Source organism: Eleutherodactylus coqui, chromosome 9 (genome assembly GCF_035609145.1).
Source record: "Eleutherodactylus coqui strain aEleCoq1 chromosome 9, aEleCoq1.hap1, whole genome shotgun sequence".
In the NCBI taxonomy this organism is placed as follows: Eukaryota; Metazoa; Chordata; class Amphibia; order Anura; family Eleutherodactylidae; genus Eleutherodactylus; species Eleutherodactylus coqui.
Window position 1 is genome coordinate 47,839,599 of NC_089845.1, and position 18,705 is coordinate 47,858,303.

An 18,705-nucleotide genomic window follows, 5' to 3' on the forward strand; every position below is an offset into this window, starting at 1 on the left:
TTCCCTTATATAGGGCAGCATATTATGCTGACAGATCCTCTTTAAGAAATATGACCCTAAACGGGTTATCCGCTATTCACAGGATAAGTGTACATTTGCTAGGAGTCCAACTGCTGCCCACCGATCACGAAAACTGGGGTCCCATTTGAATGGAGTGGTGGCTGAACATGCATGCTGCTGCGCCATTCATCTGTATGAGACTGCTGAAGAGAAGGTAGAGCAGTCGGACCACAACTAACACTTGGATAGGAGATCAGGCCTGACAACTTTAAAGGCAATGGACACCTTTGAGGGCAAATTTCTTTTTTCACTTAAATGCATGTATTTTGGGCAGACAATCATTATTTCATTAGTGGTTAATTAAAATTTTTGCATTGTCTGTCTTCTTCAGCTTCTGCATATCACTGTATATAGACACTGCAGGCTAATGATCCTTTCCAAATATTCTGCCCGTGCCAACGATCACTGATCGACAATGAGCTTGTTACCTCTGTGTAGATCGGCAAATTATCTGCTGTATGGGGACGGCTGATTGTTCGTCTCCATGGAATAGTCATTACTCAGCACAGTTGCTCAGGTTAGCATTGTTGCTCTGGGGTTCTGGGTTTAACCCCCCCCCCCCCCCAAGGACAACATCTGCATGGAATTTGTATGTTCTCCCTGTGTTTGCGTGGGTCTCACAAAACATACTGGTAGTTGACTATAGATTGTGAACCCCAATGTGGACTGAGCCCATTAACCCGTTACTTGTATGGGCGAGAAAATATAGGACTTTCCCTATTTTTCCGGCATATAGTATTAACTAAATGTGGAAAAGATAAGATAGGACCTTGCTTCCCGCTGTTTTTTTCAAACTATGGCAGGGAGTTTGAATGGCCAAAGAGAAAAAAAATACCTTGTTCATTCTCCATAGTGGCGAGCATAGTTGCGTCTATGGCCGTTTAAAACCGCCCTTAGTCTCAATAGGAGATCTGTCACCATGCTGGACAAACAGGCATAGGGTCTAGAGATGACCGAGTATACTCGGTAAGGACAATTGCTCGATCGAGCATTGTCCTTAGCGAGTATCTCCCCGCTTGGTAGAGAAAGTTCGGCTGCCGGTGCGGGTGACAGGTGAGTAGCGGCAGTCAGCATGGGGGAGCGGGGGGGAGAGAGGGAGAGAGAGATCTCCCCTCTGTTCCTCCCCGCTCTCCCCCGCAGCTCCCCGCCCGCTGCCGGCAGCCGAATCTTTGCTCCCTAGCGGGCAGGAACTCGCTAAGGGCAATGCTCGATCGAGTAATTGTTCTTAGCGAGTATGCTCGCTCATCTCTAATAGGGTCCTCTTACACTAAATCGCTCAGTGTAAATGCCGGCAACGACTAAGCGGCAAACGATAGTTTGTTTGTCGTTCAGTTTCTGCAGGCATAAAGATCAAGCGATGATCGGCCGTGTAAACATATCATAGATGATCGATGGGCTGTTTAATGTGAATGGAGGCGAGCGGCCCACTCCGCCTCCATTCACTGAGTGATCCTGAGGAAAGCACCCAACTGTCGTCCCGTGTTCAAGGACCCTTAGTTTTCATCCGTTAACTCTTCCCTCCGGTACATTATTATCAGTTAATTTATGACAACAGCAAAGTTTCCTGGTTGTGGTCATAAATTAGCTGATAAAAACAGCAGGAGAGCAGAGTTATGGCCCGTTTACACATAGCGATTTCCGTTCAAAATTCGCTCAAACGAACGAAAGTGAGTGATTAACATTACATCTAAATAGAGCCAACGACTGAATGACTTACGAGAATTGTGCACTTCTCGTCAATTGTTTAGTTTCAGTCGGCATAAAAATCATTGTAACTTCTTGTTACATTTAAACACTTAGAATGTGAAGTAGTAAAGGAGAAGTGAATGATTCTCAACGATGATCTGCCTGTCTAAATAGGTTGTACGAGCACAAATGATTGCAAACATGTTAGCGGTCACGTCACTCGCTCGTTCAAATGAGAACCAGCTCTTGTAAAAGGGGCATTAAGGGCTGAAAACTAAGTCGTCATTCTAGCATCACTGGCAGATCAACCAATTCAGACTGCAGTGTCTATATACAGTGATATGTAGAAGCTGCAGAAGACAAATACTGCAACATTTTTATTAAACCCTATTGCTTTACATTGCATCTTGAGACAACCCCATTTAGGATGTGTAATATGATTCAATAGGACTTCAATTTTTCCAAATGAGAGAAAAAAATCACAAGCAACTCTGATTCACACGACGAATAACAAAAGGTAATAACTAGAGATGAGCGAGCACCAAAACGCTCGGGTGCTCGTTACTCGAGTCGAACTTTTCGTAATGCTCAGGAGCTCATTTCGAGTAACGAACCCCATTGAAGTCAATGGGAGACTCGAGCATTTTTCAAGCTGACCCATGATCCGCATAAGGGAGGTTGTGTGAATCACCTGAAAACATCAGAAAATTTTGGAAACACCACAGAAACGGATAGGGAACAGCAGGAGCAGTATGCATGGATGCATCTGAGGCTCCCAGGTCGCACTATTAAGCCAAATTGTGGGCAAGAGCCTGGCGGTCACCCCCCTAACAATTTACATGGGACAGACCATAATCAGCAAGGCACACGAGCTGGCACATCTAGGTGCAACGAAGGCCAATCACCGCCTGCGGGTGACTCCACTGTCTCTTCTCCTGTGTTACATGCGGGTATTGCTGTCCAATCCCCACCAGGACGCAGGCACGAGCCTGTGCCCACAACGTACTGAAATTTTTCCCTGCGCAGCGTTCAGCTGTCCTTATTCCACACTGTCCCTGGATAGCCACACCACCCTCATGTCTATTTATAAGTGCGTATTGGATGAGGAGGAACAGGAGACTCACACTGCAGAGGGTTGGCAGGGCCTGGCAGCAACCCTCTTTAAAATTGTGGGCGATAGCCCACAATGCTGATGACAATTGCTGATAAATTAATGTATGATCATCATTCCAATCCCGTGCCACCTCCGCCACAAAATTTCATGAACCACAAACGTGGGCATAAAGGGGACTCAGATGCTAGAACTTCTACACATCTCCACAATTCAACAACCCATTCTAAAACCAAAGATTGGTTTCAAGCAGGAGGTGTCGCAAAAGTAGCCACCACAGGTATACAGTGAATCTGTGAAAGTCTCATTAAATCAATTACGCTTCCTTTGATCGCTACAAGGACAGCATGAAGCATGAAGAAGTTTGAGTGGCCAAACCTGGCACAGTTACACCTTACCCAGGATCTTGGCCTCTGCTCATACCCTCATTCGGTTGCCCACATCCACGTCCTCGACCCTTAACCCTAGTCTTGATCATGGTGTATAAAGCACTGCGTCAAAATGCTACGCAAACTGCGAGGTATTTTGCGTACGCTTTAAACCAAAAATAGACAGTGTAAAATGTGTACAGTATTGTTATATAGTGTGGATCAACAGGACACACACTTGGGCCTATTATGCAAATGATTTCAGCCAAAAACAAATAAAAAATGAAAGGAGTTTTACTAGTTCTTATATAGTCAGTGTACACCAGTAGCAGCTCCCTCTACTGTGCCCAAGGGCTACTTAGGATCTCAGCCGATTGTCTTCTCCGTCCCGGCCACCGGCTGTGTGTGCGCTGACAGCAGCGTCCTCTTCTAAATCGATCGATTTTGGATCCAAGGAAGATGAAATCTTGGACCATCTCGACTTCTTCATTGTTGATGTTTATGCTTATTGTACCGTTGCCTACCGCGGTCATGACTTTCGTTTTCTTGCCGTTGAGGTCCAGTCCCATGCGTTCGCTTTCCTTTTGCACTCGTTGGATAAGGTATTCCAGGTCCCTCTCACTTTCCACAAGCAGGGTGGTGTCATCTGCATATCGGAGGTTGTTGACATTTCTACCACCGATTTTCACTCTGATTTCTAATTTATCCAAATTGCATCGCCTCATGATCGTTTCTGCGTACAGATTGAACAGAACTGGTGATAGAATGCAGCCTTGCCGGACGCCTTTCTCGATTCTGAACCAATCCGTGTTTCCATAAGCTGTCCTGACTCTTGCTTCTTATATGTATATACTTAGGTTAATTCTGGTACTGTTAAAGTTAAATTTAAAAAAGTTATAGGTAGTAACGCACTGGCTGACTGTACACTGCCAAACTACACCCAATTTTGGCGCCTACTGGTCTCACAATTTTGCGAGTAACTTGTGCTGCCATTGGCTGCAGCAGATGAGTACATTTGGGCTGTGTGGCCATCTGCACCGTGTGTGTCCACCTTTACGACGGACCTCTACTCATTAGCCACTGCTGCGTGCTCGCCCACCAGGCTAAAATATGCCAAGTAGCCCTCTTCTTGCAGAACCCTTCCATAGTTGAACTGCAGCTTACAACAGACAGCAATTGAAATAAATAGACCTTATGAAGAACCTGTTCCAATTGCAGAACACCCTGAAGCCAGGGCTATAGTCAGCTATTTGCTGTCTGAGGAAATATGTAAAACAGTTGCTGGCGAGATCGTATGCTTCATCAATGGTGCATGAGAACACAGAAGGATTGCACTTGTTATATATTGTATCTTTTTTTCAAACATTCTGAAAATCATCAAACTGAAAAGCGGCAAAATATACAATATGTCAGATTCACTTTTTATCATGACTGCCCATCCTAACATGAATTTCAGAGGAAACCTCATACTAGCGGAGGCCAACTGTATAATATAGTCTAGAAAAGCGAAAGTAGAGGACAAAACTGCATTTCATTCTACACAAGCACTGGTAGCAGGGAAAGCAACCGCACCCCATTACCTAGAAAACATTTCCATTTCCTGTTCAAAGACTGAAGGACTTTGCAGATAAGCAGCTTGAAAGGCAATCTAGTTCAGTGCGACGGGATCCTTCTAACGCTTTATAAAATTAATTAAACAAAAATAATGAAAATGTTATAAATGCAAATATTCTAAATCATATCCCAATAGTTCACATATGGAACACTAACTGCCATCTGAAGGAGATCATTCAATTTTTTGACTTTGTGGTTGTCATTTCTCTACCTTAAAAACTTTTCTTTCACTTTAATGGGAAGTTTCTTCCTGATGCGAATTTCGCACCAAGTGGTGGAAAATGTTTAATCACATAATTAAAATTATTTTTAGTCCAACATGCATTTAAGTGAAAAAAAATGTCCCAAAGACGTCCATAACTTTTAGGTTTTCTTTACAGCTTTTTTTTTCTCAACTGCAAACCAAACACATGCGTGTGAGGCCTAAATGTGATTGTTCTCAGTAAGAGAAACCAAGTGATCTTGTAGATATGATACCTTTTAATGGATAACAAAAATACATGATGTTATTGCGAGATTTCGAACCTCTCAGGATCCTTCCTCAGGCATAATGAAACAGATCTGTACAAATGTACACATGAAATGGCACAGACATAGCGGGACTAATTTGCACTTAAATTAGGCCTTATTCACATGACTATATATATGCGTCTAAATCAGCTGGGTTAAAAAATCGCAACCATCTAATGCATTGGGTTCCAATGTATTCATTCAGAGGAGCGATTTTTTAGCCGCGTAAAAAAATCGCGCCGGGAGTAATAGGACATTGGCAACTGAAAACGGCGACCAATTATATACAGTGTGTGAAAAGATTGATTTGCCCTATCTTTTGCTGAGATACATTGGAAGCTCCCGTAGGATCTATGGAAGCTAAAACAAAGGGGGGGGGGGGATTTACTTGCTTTCAATGCTGGGAAACGAAGACACCACAGCTGCCCGTGTGAATGGATAAGAAAACGCAGCTGAAGCTCGGGACTTGATCGCGGCTATTCTTCATTCATGCTATTTTAGCCCTGAATGGCCGAGCGTAGAAGTGCGTATGGTCGTGTGAAGGAGGTCTAAGGAGCTTATCATATGTTTGACTTTTAACCCTTTTCAGAATGATTGACAAATTATTTAAATAACATCCAAAGGCCTATTTCACATGACCATGTTTCACATGTCCGCAGGTACTATCTCAGTGTTATGCGTGAAACTCAAACACACGCATCAGACAGAGCCCTGACAAGAACCGTAGGCTGTCATCGGTCAAGTAGAGACCAAAAAAGTCTCAGTTTGACTAAGTTTCCATTCATTTCCGCCATTTCTGCCAGACAAAATATATATCACTGAAAAGATATGTTACACAAGACCATCCATCAGTGAAATTCATGATCATCAAAAGAGAACTTTTTTTTCAAAAGAAATCCCAAAAACATACTAAAAATAGAGACCCCACATGGCAGTCCCAAATGGGACAAATGATGATAAATGATAGGGCACTGCAAATGAAATAAAGCACTAAAAATGTTCAAATGTATAAATGCTACACAGAGTCATTGACATGTATTTAGTTCACGCTGTCAGCCCAGCAGACGAAGAAACAAATTCATCAAAGACCTCAAGAATGTGTACAGCTACTGCGTCAGTTAGAACTTCCCAACATGTGAAACTGAAATTCTGATTTGTGTCTCACGTGAGTCACCTGGCGCTTATAATAAAGACAACTGGGCAGAGTTATGTCATCCCCACCAATTCCATCGTCTGACGCATACTTTTAACAAACACTTCAAATCCAAGGATGAACCTCTGGCTGCACGTCGGCCAAACAGAGTCCGCAGTCACTAGAGCCCCCGAAACGTCACTACTGTGGTGGACAGCTCGAGTCCGTGCCCTGCTCACTGCCTCTGGATTACACCTCTTGGCTTGTGAATGGACTTTGAGCACTAAGATGACTTTTTGTAACAAAACGTTTAGATGTTAATGTTTAGAATGTTTCCAACATTCTGTTGTAAAGTACTGTTGAGTGGTGTGCATGTAAAATCATTTACCAAATGCCATTGGTAACAAAAAGGGTAGGAGGAATGATGCCATCATGCACCTAATAAGACTATCAATTATAGTCCCATACAACTCTACAATATTCAAAAATAAATATAATAAAAGATATAGGTATATTTTAAGCTCATATTAAAGGACAGGGTATAGAGGACATTTCCAAAAATCAATAAAACCTCTTCCTTATCTGTGATTTATGAGTATTTGGAATGAAGGAACAATCGGCTATGCTCTTCTGCCCAGCACGAATGTCGATAATGAATGAAAACTTCGGAAAGATGACAGCTTTTAGTTCTGTTTGGGAGTTCCATCAGAATTCTATTTTCGAGGATTTAAATGTAACCTCAGGATGGAATCTGGAGATGAAATGCAATGTGAACAACGGAGATAACTTATCAACATGATATTGCAATAACATTTAGAAACATAAACTCTTGTAAAGCCGGCAAACTCAGCTCTACTGCAATTTGTCAAACCTTTTTTTTTTTTTTTTTAGTTTAACAGTAGTTTAGGATGAAAAAAAACTTTACGTTCTTTCATGTACATGCTTGTAACATCAACTAGTCTTCCCTGTGCTATTAAAGGTACAAAGGAATGCCGGCTATCTATAAGCAGAGATATGGTGAGGGAACACTTAGCTAACTTACATGAATTCAAGTGTCTAGATGAATTACATCCTAGGGTACTGAAGGAAACAGCAGAGGTAATTGCTGAACTATTCACCGTAATCTCTAAAAATTCCTGGGGAATTGAAGTTCCAGAAGATTGGAGAAGGGCAAATGTTGTTCCTATCTTCCAAAAATGGGAAGACGGTGGATTCAAAAAACTACAGGCCTGTGAGCCTGACTTCTATACTGGGAAAGATCTGTGAACAAGTTTTTAAACAGTATGCATGCAAGTATTTGGATGAGAATGGAGTAATTAACCAGAGCCAGCATGGGTTTGTAACAAACAAGTCATGCCAGACAAATCTAATTTCCTTCTATGACAGAATCCCTGACTCAGTTGATCAGGAAAATGAGGTGGATATAGTATATCTTGACTTTAGTAAAGCATTTGGCAAAATATCTGATACCATCCTTATTGAAAAAAATGACCAAATATGGGATTGACAAGGCAATGGTTAGGTGGATTAACAACTGGCTGAGTGATCGTACTCAAAGAGTGGTCATAAATGGCTGTACATTCAACAGGAATGGGCCTCGTGTTGTTCAACATTTTTTATAAATGATCTGGATAAGGCAATTGATGGGAAACTGATTAAGTTTTCCAACGACACAAAGCTAGGAGGGATAGCTAACACTAGAGTAGCGAGAGAATTTAAAAAGTTCTAGACAAGCTTGAACAGTGGATGGTGACTAATAGAATGGTATTTAACAGGGAGAAATGCAAAGTCCTACATCTGGGTGAAAAAAAACACATACAGAATGGGAGGAATTGAGCTAAGCAGCAGCACATGTGAAAAAGACGTGGGTATACTAATAGATCATAGACTGAACATGAGTCAAAAATGTGATGCAGCAGCCAAAAAGGCAAACACAATTCTGGGATGTATTAAGAGAAGCATAGAGTCTAGATCATGTGAGGTCATTATCCCCCTCTACTCTTCCTTAGTCAGACCTCATCTGGAATGCTGTGTTCAGTTCTGGGCACCCCTAATTTCAAAAAGGCATAGACAAACTGGAGCAAGTTCAGAGTAATGTTACCAAGATGGTGAGCGGTCTGCAAATCATGTCCTATGTGGAATGGTTAAAGGATCTGGGAATGTTTAGCTTGCAAAAAAGAAGGCTGGGAGGAGAGTTAATAGCTGTCTACAAATATCTGAAGGCTGTCACAGTGCAGAGGGATCAGCCCTATTCTCATCTGTACAAGGAAAGACTAGAAGCAATGGGATGAAACTGAAAGGGAGGAGATACAGATTAGATATTAGACAGCAAGGGTGATGAATGTGTGGAACAGGTTGCCACGGGAGGTGGTGACTTCTTCAATGGAAGTCTTCAAACAAAGGCTGGACAGACATCTGTCTGGGATGATATAGTGATCCTGCATTGAGCAGGGGGTTGGACCCGATGACCCTGGAGGTCCCTTCCAACTCTACCATTCTAGTCTGTGTATCTACAGTATACATATTACACTTGTACTGACATGCAATATGCTTGTGAATATATTCTTTCCCCCTACAATATGAATAATGTGAAAACCAAATTTCGTCATCGGAAATTCCTCTGTTGTGTCTCCATAGCAGTTTAACCATCGAGGGAATAATCAAGTGCACTCTTGTGAGCAGCCTTACAGATGTATTTATCTTGAGTGTCCTTCAGGGAATTAGACCTGTATATTATATTCCACACAACCTGTGGTTATCTTAGTATAGCTCAAACAAAACGGTATCCCAGGTACAATATTCCTATTATGGATCTCTAGCCACACAAGTAATGCAGAGAGGAGAAAACGGACAATTCTACAAAGAATTATTACACATTTTACACTTTAATCAGGAATGTCAGAGTTTTTTAGGCTAAGTTCAATAAAATGTCATTGACACCAAAACCAACGTACTGAGTTTGGAGGACGTCATGGTCAGGAATGATCAAAGGGCATTTCCAGTTAAAATAATCACCACTGTTGTCACACAAAGTGGTTTCACACAAGCGTATTATATATGTCTGTAATAAGGACATGTCACAGAAGACACTGCAACCGTATATCATGAGTAACTCATTAGTGTTTGATCTCTATTTGCCTCGGTATCCACTGTCATTGTTTGTATTTTCTACTGGATAAGTACTGATTCATATTTGCACAATAGAAAATAATACCAATGAATGTAAATACGGAGATAATAATAATAATCTTTATTTGTATAGCGCCAACGTATTCCGCAGCGCTTTCAGGCATGGACAAATGCAAAACAATACAATTACAATGTGAGGTACATTGGGTTAGACACAAATGGGTTGGGGGTGGTACAGGAGGTGCAGGGGGTGGGGAACACAGGCAATAGGAAATTTCATGTACAGATCATTTATTAGAAGGCAAACAGGGTGGGGCACCATAGGGAGGGGCGAGGGACTAGATCAGGAGATTTGGTATGCTTCCCTGAAGAGGTGCATTTTTAAGGCACGTCTGAAATTTCGTGCATCGGGAATTGTCCGGATGCCTTGGGGTAGAGCATTGCAGAGGATGGGTGCTGCTCTGGTGAAGTCCTGTAGGCGAGCATGTGAGGTTCGTATTACAGGGGTGTTTAGTCTGAGTGTGTTAGCCGATCGGAGTGAGCGGGCTGGGTGGTGTACTGACAAAAGGGAGGCGATATATGCTGGCGCAGCGCTATGCAGGGCTTTGTGAGTGAGGTAGAGGAGTTTAAATTTAGTTCTGCAGTGGATGGGCAGCCAATGCAGCGACTGGCATAATGCAGAGGCGTCTGAATAACGACTGGATAGAAGAATGAGCCTAGCTGCTGCATTAAGTATGGATTGGAGTGGAGCGAGTCTAGTGCGGGGGAGGACGATGAGTAGCGAGTTGCAGTACTCAAGCTGGGAGTGGATGAGGGCGACCACGAGTGTCTTTAGCGTGTCCGTGGTTAGGAACGGACGTATTTTAGCAATATTTCTCAGGTGCATGTGGCATGTTTGGGCCAGAGATTGGATATGGGGAGTAAAGGAGAGGTCAGAGTCCAGTGTGACCCCGAGGCATCGGGCATGCCGCCTGGGGGTTATGATGGTGCCAGACACTGGAATGGAGATGTTGAGGTGAGGTCGGTTAGAAGGTGGAAACGCAAGGAGATCAGTTTTAGAGAGGTTTAGTTTGAGAAAAAGGGAGGACATAGTGTTAGAGACAGTGGACAGACAGTCGGTGATATTTTGGAGAAATGGTCCAGAGATCTCATGAGAGGAGGTGTATAGTTGGGTGTCGTCAGTGTATAGATGGTATTGGAGGCCAAATTTGTGGATGGTTTGTCCAATTGGGGCAGTATAGATAGAGAAGAGAAGGGGACCAAGGGCCGAGCCCTGGGGTACCCCAACAGCGAGAGGAAGTGGAGCAGAGATAGAACCAGCAAAGGAAACACTGAAAGAGCGGTCAGAGAAGTAGGAAGAGAACCAGGAGAGAGCAGTGTCCTTTAGTCTGCCGGCAGCTTTGACTTTCTCCACAGCCACTCGGCGCACCTAGAGCACCGCCGGATGAAGCGCATTTGGGATGTGAGCCAAGGTTGCCATGGTCTGCGTTTGACGGCTCGAGTCACGGGTGGTACCGCTTCATCCAGGGCACGGCTGAGGGTGGTGTGATAGTGTTCGGCTGCCAGGTTAGGGCAGGGGATAGGGAGGACTGAATAGTTTCGGCAAACTGTTTAATGTGGAGACAAAAATGGACAAAAGTAGCGCATGCTGCGTTTTTAAAACATGGCTGTGAGAGATACAGCTATGTAAATAGATACATAGGTTTACATTAGCTTTGTATTATGCAAAACAGGGACCAAATATGTTTTTTTTGCTACCAAGAACATTCATGAAAGTCTGATCATGAATGTCAATTGGATGCGGGTCAGAAACGTTATCTTTTCTCCTTAGGGAGAGCACCTAGAAGGTGAGTGAGTGAGGAGACTTATAAGGCCATTTATGCTCCTCTGGGTAATATGCAGATCAGAAAGATGGAACAATACCTCTGCAGCGCCACCTATTGGAAGGCAGCATTCAATGGGACACCTAATAAGACAATTATGTCACATTCAAGGGTTAAGCCATCAGTGGATTAACCCTTGAATGTGACATAATTGTCGATTGGAGAAGGATACACACTTTATGTAATTTATGGATAGTGTAGAGTTGACTATTATATTTTTATTCATGATCTACTTTGGACGTGCATTTTCTGTAAATAAAGAGATTTCATAGTATTGTTGTGAGTGCATGAACCTTATGGTGGGTTAACATCCCTTGATGGTGTTTACTTATTTGGCCCTCTGGTGTATGTAGGTGGTTCATGGATCAGATCACAGCATACCTGGATTTGGATCTGGGGGTTAGAAAAGACATGACGTGGTGATTTCTGTGATCTAATATGGCCTTATAGCAGGGGTGTAGCTGGAGGGGATAGGCAGGGCATGTGCAGTCAAGACTGAAGGGGAGGGGAAAGGCCAGCCTGCCCCCCCCCCCCTCCCCCCAATTTACTCCTTTGGTATGTATCTTTGAAACTCCCCCACACCTTTTTTTTTCTCTTTTTCTCTCTCTTCCTTCCTTCCATCTTCCTTCTCTTTCTCTTCTCTGTAAAATTCCTTTCTACTAAGCTATCTATATTAAACCTATATAGAGTTTTAGTTGTGTTAAATTTTTGTAACTGAGATATTACCTCCTTATATTTTGACAACATGGATGTATAGTTATCTATTTCATTTTAATAACATTAGTACCCAGATCCAAAGATTAGGCAATATAGAAGCTTGAATTGTTGACCTCATAAGTTCTAGGGGATTTATCCCCTTCCTATAACAATACCACGTGAAAGTTGACTAATCATAAAATCAAAAGGAGAAATGCATAAACTAAAATGTGTTTTGAAACTACATAAAAAGATCTTCTGGCTAAGGCCTCTTTCACACGGCCTACAAAATCATGAGATTTTACAGCAATGCAACATCGCTACAAAACGCATGTATGTGCAGCCCATGGTTTTTTAATGGGTTCTTTCTGGCTGCAAAACATCTCTCACGTGAAAGAACCCATTGAAAATCATGGGCTTCACATACATGCGCTTTGTAGCAATGTCGCATTGCTGCAAAATATCACGCTTTTGTAGCCCGTATGAAAGAGGCCTAAATATTTCATACAATCTATATGGTCCTGTGACACCAACTTGTTACTATTTATTTTATTTTAATATATACACAAAGTTTAATAAAAAGTGATTAAACATAACAGTTACAACCATTTGAAGTGGGGTTGGGAATGCTGAGTTTTCAGCTGTCATACATGTGTGCAGAGCAGATGGGGGTGGCAGCAGAGAGCCATCTGGGATTCTCCTGCCTGTCCCAGGAAAGGGGTGGCATGGATGTTTCTTCATGATATCACCCACCTCCCCCAAATCATTAATCAGAGACATATTTGGTACTGGTGTATTTTGTCTACACCGGAAGTGGTGGGTGTCGACAAGGGTAAGGCAGTTTGACATCCCGGTGATGCCCCCTGTTGCTGATTGACTACACGGCTCGCTCTCTGTCGTTTGCCTCTCAGGTCCTGGGACTCACCACTCCCGATCTGCCTTCTCCACTCACTGTCTGCATAGAGCTGCGGGTCTGAAAAGAGATGGGCGGCGGGGGGTGGGAGGTTGTCCTGCGCTGCGGATAGGTGCTCTTGTCCTGGTAATGTGCCCATTAAAGAGGGGAGGCTCTCTGCAGCGGTGCGGTAACAGCTTGGTGTTGGGCACAGCCACTGGGTGGTAGTGGTGAAAATGATGTTGGATGGTCGGCCATGTCTTGACAGTGTGGGGAAGAATTATTTGCAGGTATGGAGGGTTAGGGTTAGTTTCTGTGTAAGGCTTACATTATTTGCTGTAAATACTTCCATGTTACTGCGGCTGCGCTCTCACATCTAATGATGTACAGCTAATAATGTAAGCCTAACAGTGAAACTAACCCTAACCCTCCATCCCAGCCATAACTCAATCTCCACGCTGCTGGGACCTTGCAGCTTCCAGCCAATCAGGACCTTTGGGAGCGTTACCTACCCCTTAGCTGTCACTCAAGGTCTCCACCCATTATTCTGGTAGAGACATAATTAATACAATAGTACCAACATATTTACTCACATATAGGGGTCTTTTTATCCCAAAAAAGGAATTAAAAGATGAGCACTTACTCATCTTATCACTTCTCTATGCTGTTTAACCTTGCAGGCGCTGCAGTTGTTGCTGACAGCGACATCTAAACGTTTTAAAAGAAAACTTTTTCCCCCTAACACAATGATTTAAATGTTGAAAAACTAAAAAGAGCAAAAAAAAACAACACATAATTGGTATTGCCACATATGAACAACTCGCACTATAATATAGGGCAATATTTATCCAGCATAATTCATTCTGTAAAATAAATAATTAAAAAGGAGACATTATCTGTTCGCTTTGCTTCCATGAAACGGAAATACGCAGTAATCAAAAATTCGTATATACCTCAAAATGGCACCCATGAAAACTACAAGTCATCCTGCTAAAAATAAGCCCTCATACAGCCCTGTATGGCCGGTCACCAGGGGTGTATCTATAAGGGATGCGGGGGATGCAGTTGCACCCAGGCCCAGGAGCCTTAGGGAGCCCATAAGGCCTCTCTTCTCCATTTAGGGAGCCCAGTACTATGAATGAAGCGTTATCGCTGGGGGCCCTGTTACAGGTTTTGCATTAGGGCCCAGAAGCTTCACGGTATGCCTTTGGCGGTCACCAGGGGGTTAGAGAGGTTAGCTAGGAACATTTGTTTTGGAAAAGATGTTCAGCCTGCTGTAATAAAATAAAAAGTTCTACTCACTTTTCCCACTCTTCCACCACTGCTGTTTCACTGACACCAGGTCATGTGACCCTCGCAGCTAACCACCGGCTGAATCGGTGATTGACTGTAGTGGTCACAAAGCCCAGGTGTTCGCGACATCATCACCTGCTCTGTGCACCTGGAAGTGAAAACTGAAGTGTGAGTGGGGGTGAGGTTGAGGGGGTGGGGGGTTCAGACTGATTCTTTGCCCCGGATGACGGAAAGCCTAGCTATGCCTCTGCCTTATAAAACATGTGATTTATGGATATTTGCACTTTACGTGAGTCTTGGGAACCTTTATGTATAATCCCGTTGACTTTGAATATGGCATATAGCCATATCACTGGTTTTGAGGTTATTACATGCGGTCTTATAGGACATGATCAGCATAGCTAAGGAACATGCTGTGCTCTATGTGTTACTTCTTCATTCGGCCGGGGATTATGTCCTGCTGCTGCTTGGCAGTAGTCATGTGACTTGCTGTCGGGCTGTGTCTAGGGGCATTTCCTTTATTATTGGCTGGACTCAGTGCAGAGAGCGTTTGAGGACGCCAGTGCTGACAAGGATTAAATATCACTCTGTGTTCGGATCACCATTATGCTGTTTTGTGACACAGATGGAAAGCCTCTTAGATTCACTATGAGAGGTGTGTCTTTGTATTTAATGCATAATAAACTATGATAGACTGTCCCCTAAGTTTTGGGGATGCGGTAAATGAATTGATTGGTTAATGCTTAGTTCATACTCCCTATTTTTATGGGCATTTTATGTTTATAGGTTTACCTAGAAAATTACAAAAATAAAGATACATACAAAAACAAACACATGAGGGACATTGTGCAGAGGTATGCCTCAAAAGTGTTTGGTGCAGAGAGAAAAGTTCATCCATCACTTCGAACGGTGAGGGGTTTCCACATAATACCCACAGAATGAAGCGGAATCCCGACCAAGGCAAGCGCCAAAAGGGCCGAGTTGCATATAGCTCAATATAGCCAAGAGCTACTCATTTAAACAACATTAAAGCATTCAAATGTTACAGAAACCGTAACTAAAGATAAGATCATAAGATAGGGAAGAGAAAGAGAAAACTGAGAGAGAACAAAAGAAGAAAAAAAGTGTGTGTGTGGAGGGGGGGGGGGGGGGGGGGAGATTGGGAGTAGACGTAGTCCACCCCAAGAAATACATACATACATTTATGCATACAATTTATATATTCTACAGTATACATTATAAAATATATAAAATACTAGTTCTACACAAAATGGTGATTACAGTGCAGTTACCTCCCAAGATCACATGTGGCATCTTCTTTGACTGGAGTTGTCCACTTTCTCCTTTCTTCTTCATCTGCCCAAGACTGCCATAAAGATTCCTTAAAATGATGACTCTGCACACTTTCCCCATTTTGCCGCTACCCCCAAGGCCTCTCAGTGCCTTCCACAGTTAAAGTGCCCTCTCTTGTGCCCCACAAAACAATAGTGTTTTCATTCAGTAATAGTGAATACTATAAGAAATAATGCTTTTTTGTGTCCCCACAATGTAATAATACCCTTTTATCCCCATATAGGACTAATTCTGCCTTGTGCCCCCTCAAACAAAGTAATAATACCCCCCAGAGTGGACACTTCAGAGGAAATTCCACCCCATGTGAACATAAATTAAAGGGTTTGTCCATTTTTTTAAATTCCTGCCCCCCACAGAGTAATAGTGTCCCCCTGTCGAGTAACAGTGTCCCCGTAGAGTAATATTGTCCTACTGTACATCACAGAATAAAAGTGACCCTCTATGCCCTATAATAATATAATAGAGCCCCCTTGGCAAGCAAACTTTGTTTTCCAACAAACAGCCCACACTCACCCTGCCTGTAGTGTAAAGTCATGCAGCCCTGAGCACTGAATGGCTCCTTTCAGAATTCTCATCAGTAATTTTGGCGCTAATGGGAACTGTTGGGTGATTTATTAAAAAAGCACTGCATTTTGGGAAGGGGGGCAACCAATCACAATATTACAGTATCTATAGCTCTTCCCCTCTAGGCTGTGTATTTTGCAGTTTTCCTCTGGCCTCCAGGTCACCTGACCAGCACTCTGACAACAGTCTGTGCCCTGCAGTTAATGGGACAGATTTATGGCAGCTGTCTAAAAGAAAAATGTTCTTGCCCATAGCAATCATTCCCAGAGCAGATTTCCTTTTTGTACTCTGCTCTTAAAAAATGAAAGCTGCTCTGTGATTGGTTACTATGGGCAAGAAAGTCTGCTTTTCTTCAAGGCAGTATCATAAATCTGCTTCATTAACTACATGACACAGAGCATTGTCAGTGGTCTGGAGGCCAGTGGAATAGTGCAGACTACACAACCTGGAGGAGATGAGCTACAGAACTCGATTCTTCATGGTAGATGTAAGCAGGGGCGTAACTATAGAGGGTGCAGGGGATGCTGTTGCACCCGGGCCCAGGAGCCTTAGGGGGCCCATAAGGCCTCTCTTCTCCATATAGGGAACCCAGTACTATGAGTAAAGCATTATAGTTGGAGGTCCTGTTACAGGTTTAGCATTGGGGCCCAGAAGCTTCACGTTATGTCTCTGTGCAGCATGAATTAGGTATGGGTACGGGTACAGATACAGATAGAGGGGGGGCCCCAGCTCACGTTTTGCATCAGGGCCCCTGAGCCTTTAGTTACGCCCCTGGATGTAAGTGATATTGTGATAAGTTCACTCCGCAGACAAAACCCAAGTGCTTCTTTAAAGGTTCGATTCTATGCTATTTAAAAGTAATCTAAAGATATAAAACTTGAAATGTTGGCGCAATTCAAGAAGGAACGCTTCTATTCACTTATGTCTTTGTCTTCCGTAGGCCGTTATGTAAGAGATATCTGCATCTATGGAACTGGGGATCTACAATGGTTAATGAATTCCAATAGCATCTTTGCTAACAAGTTTGAACTGAAATCCTACCCCCCGACAATGGAATGCCTCGAAATGAAGATCAGAGAGCGAGCTCTAAATCAGAGTGAGGTCACTGTGCTGCCTGACTGGTACTTGTAAGCAGAACACTGTGCACACAAAACAGCCTGAAGAATTGATAGATGTGCTCTAATATGGAAAAGCAGTGAAAAGTAAACAGCTTTCTCTTAGGAACGGTCCTTAAAAGGCAATTTGAGGCCAGGAAGCAGATATCATCAAGTAACTTTCTCTTCACCAGACATGAGTAAAACTTTCCTGTTTTTTGACTATTTGTAACAAGCACATGTTTATACGTTGTTGGTGATGAAAGCTGTGATTGTCTGGAAATGAATTGCACCACAACTCTTTACATGGTAGTTGACAGTTACTGTAAGTGTTCAAAAACCCGCAAAGAGGAACGCTCATGTTTCTGGTAAAGCTATGGGACGTGCTGCTTCCGGTATCTGCAGGCTGAAACTACACTGGTGTTTTTAGGAAAAAGTTTTAAAAAGTTAAGTATTATACAGTATTTATTTGTTAGGTTCACAATACATAGTAACCGTTCACCGGAAATTATTTTTTTAAATTCTCCTGTATATAGATGACAGAATTGTTAGGTTGATGTCATACATAGTCTTTTTTTGTGTGTTTATGGCACTGGTGTTGTTGCTGCCTTTTCTGCATTGAAAAAATGCTGCATGTGGATGTTGGCTGTGGAGCTTTGGGAAAAATGAGAAGCACTGAAAATACTGCATTTTTAACTGGTGTTTTTTTCCATCACTTTTGCTAAAAATTTTGGGGTACATGTTGTGTTTTCAAAATTGCAGCATGCCCTAGCATTCTTTCTGGCGTTTTCCTATACAAAAAAAAAAGACTAGAAAAAAAACACCTGTGTGACCAAAAGGCCACCCAGAAAATACTTGTAAAATTGCAGGCATCATATTAAAAAAACATTAAATTTTCCTGTTTTTTTTCCACCCGAACAAAATCACCCCCCCCCCCCCAAAAAAAAAATGAGGACCGCTTTAAGGGCTTAGTCACACGGGCGCCCATGTGACTGAGAACTTACTGCAGGAAGAAGACGGCCGCACTTCAGGACGGACGACTCCCCACAGCGCCAAAGAAAGAACACATGACCGGCAATGAAACCGATCACATGTTCTTTCTTCCAGCGCTGCAGAGAGACGTCCGTCCTGAAGTGCGGCCGTCTTCTTCCTGCAGTAACACGGGCGCCGATGCGCTGTGTGACTAAGCCCTAAAGGGAACCTGCCAGCTCAAATATACGGTCTAAACTTCAAGCATCATGTTATGGAGCAGGAGGAGCCGAGAAGATGCATATTTAGTCTTATGGGGAAAGATTCAGTAGAACTTGTATTCTATTCATT

At 42.8% G+C, this 18,705-nt stretch overlaps 1 protein-coding gene across 2 annotated transcripts in view; it reads left to right on the forward strand.

Annotated features, from left to right (window-relative positions):
* The window catches only part of LOC136579064 (N-acetyllactosaminide beta-1,6-N-acetylglucosaminyl-transferase-like), a 65,333-nt gene extending 46,998 nt beyond the window's left edge, over nt 1–18,335 (forward strand). The window contains exon 4 of one of the 2 annotated variants that reach the window (XM_066579354.1): nt 17,232–18,334. In XM_066579354.1, the coding sequence (XP_066435451.1) occupies nt 17,232–17,422 (191 nt within the window). In that variant the 3' untranslated portion in view covers nt 17,423–18,334. Of the gene's footprint in view, nt 1–17,231 lie in introns of both variants that reach the window. The other variant, XM_066579353.1, reaches the window with a different exon arrangement.
* The last annotated feature ends 370 nt before the right edge of the window (nt 18,336–18,705 follow it).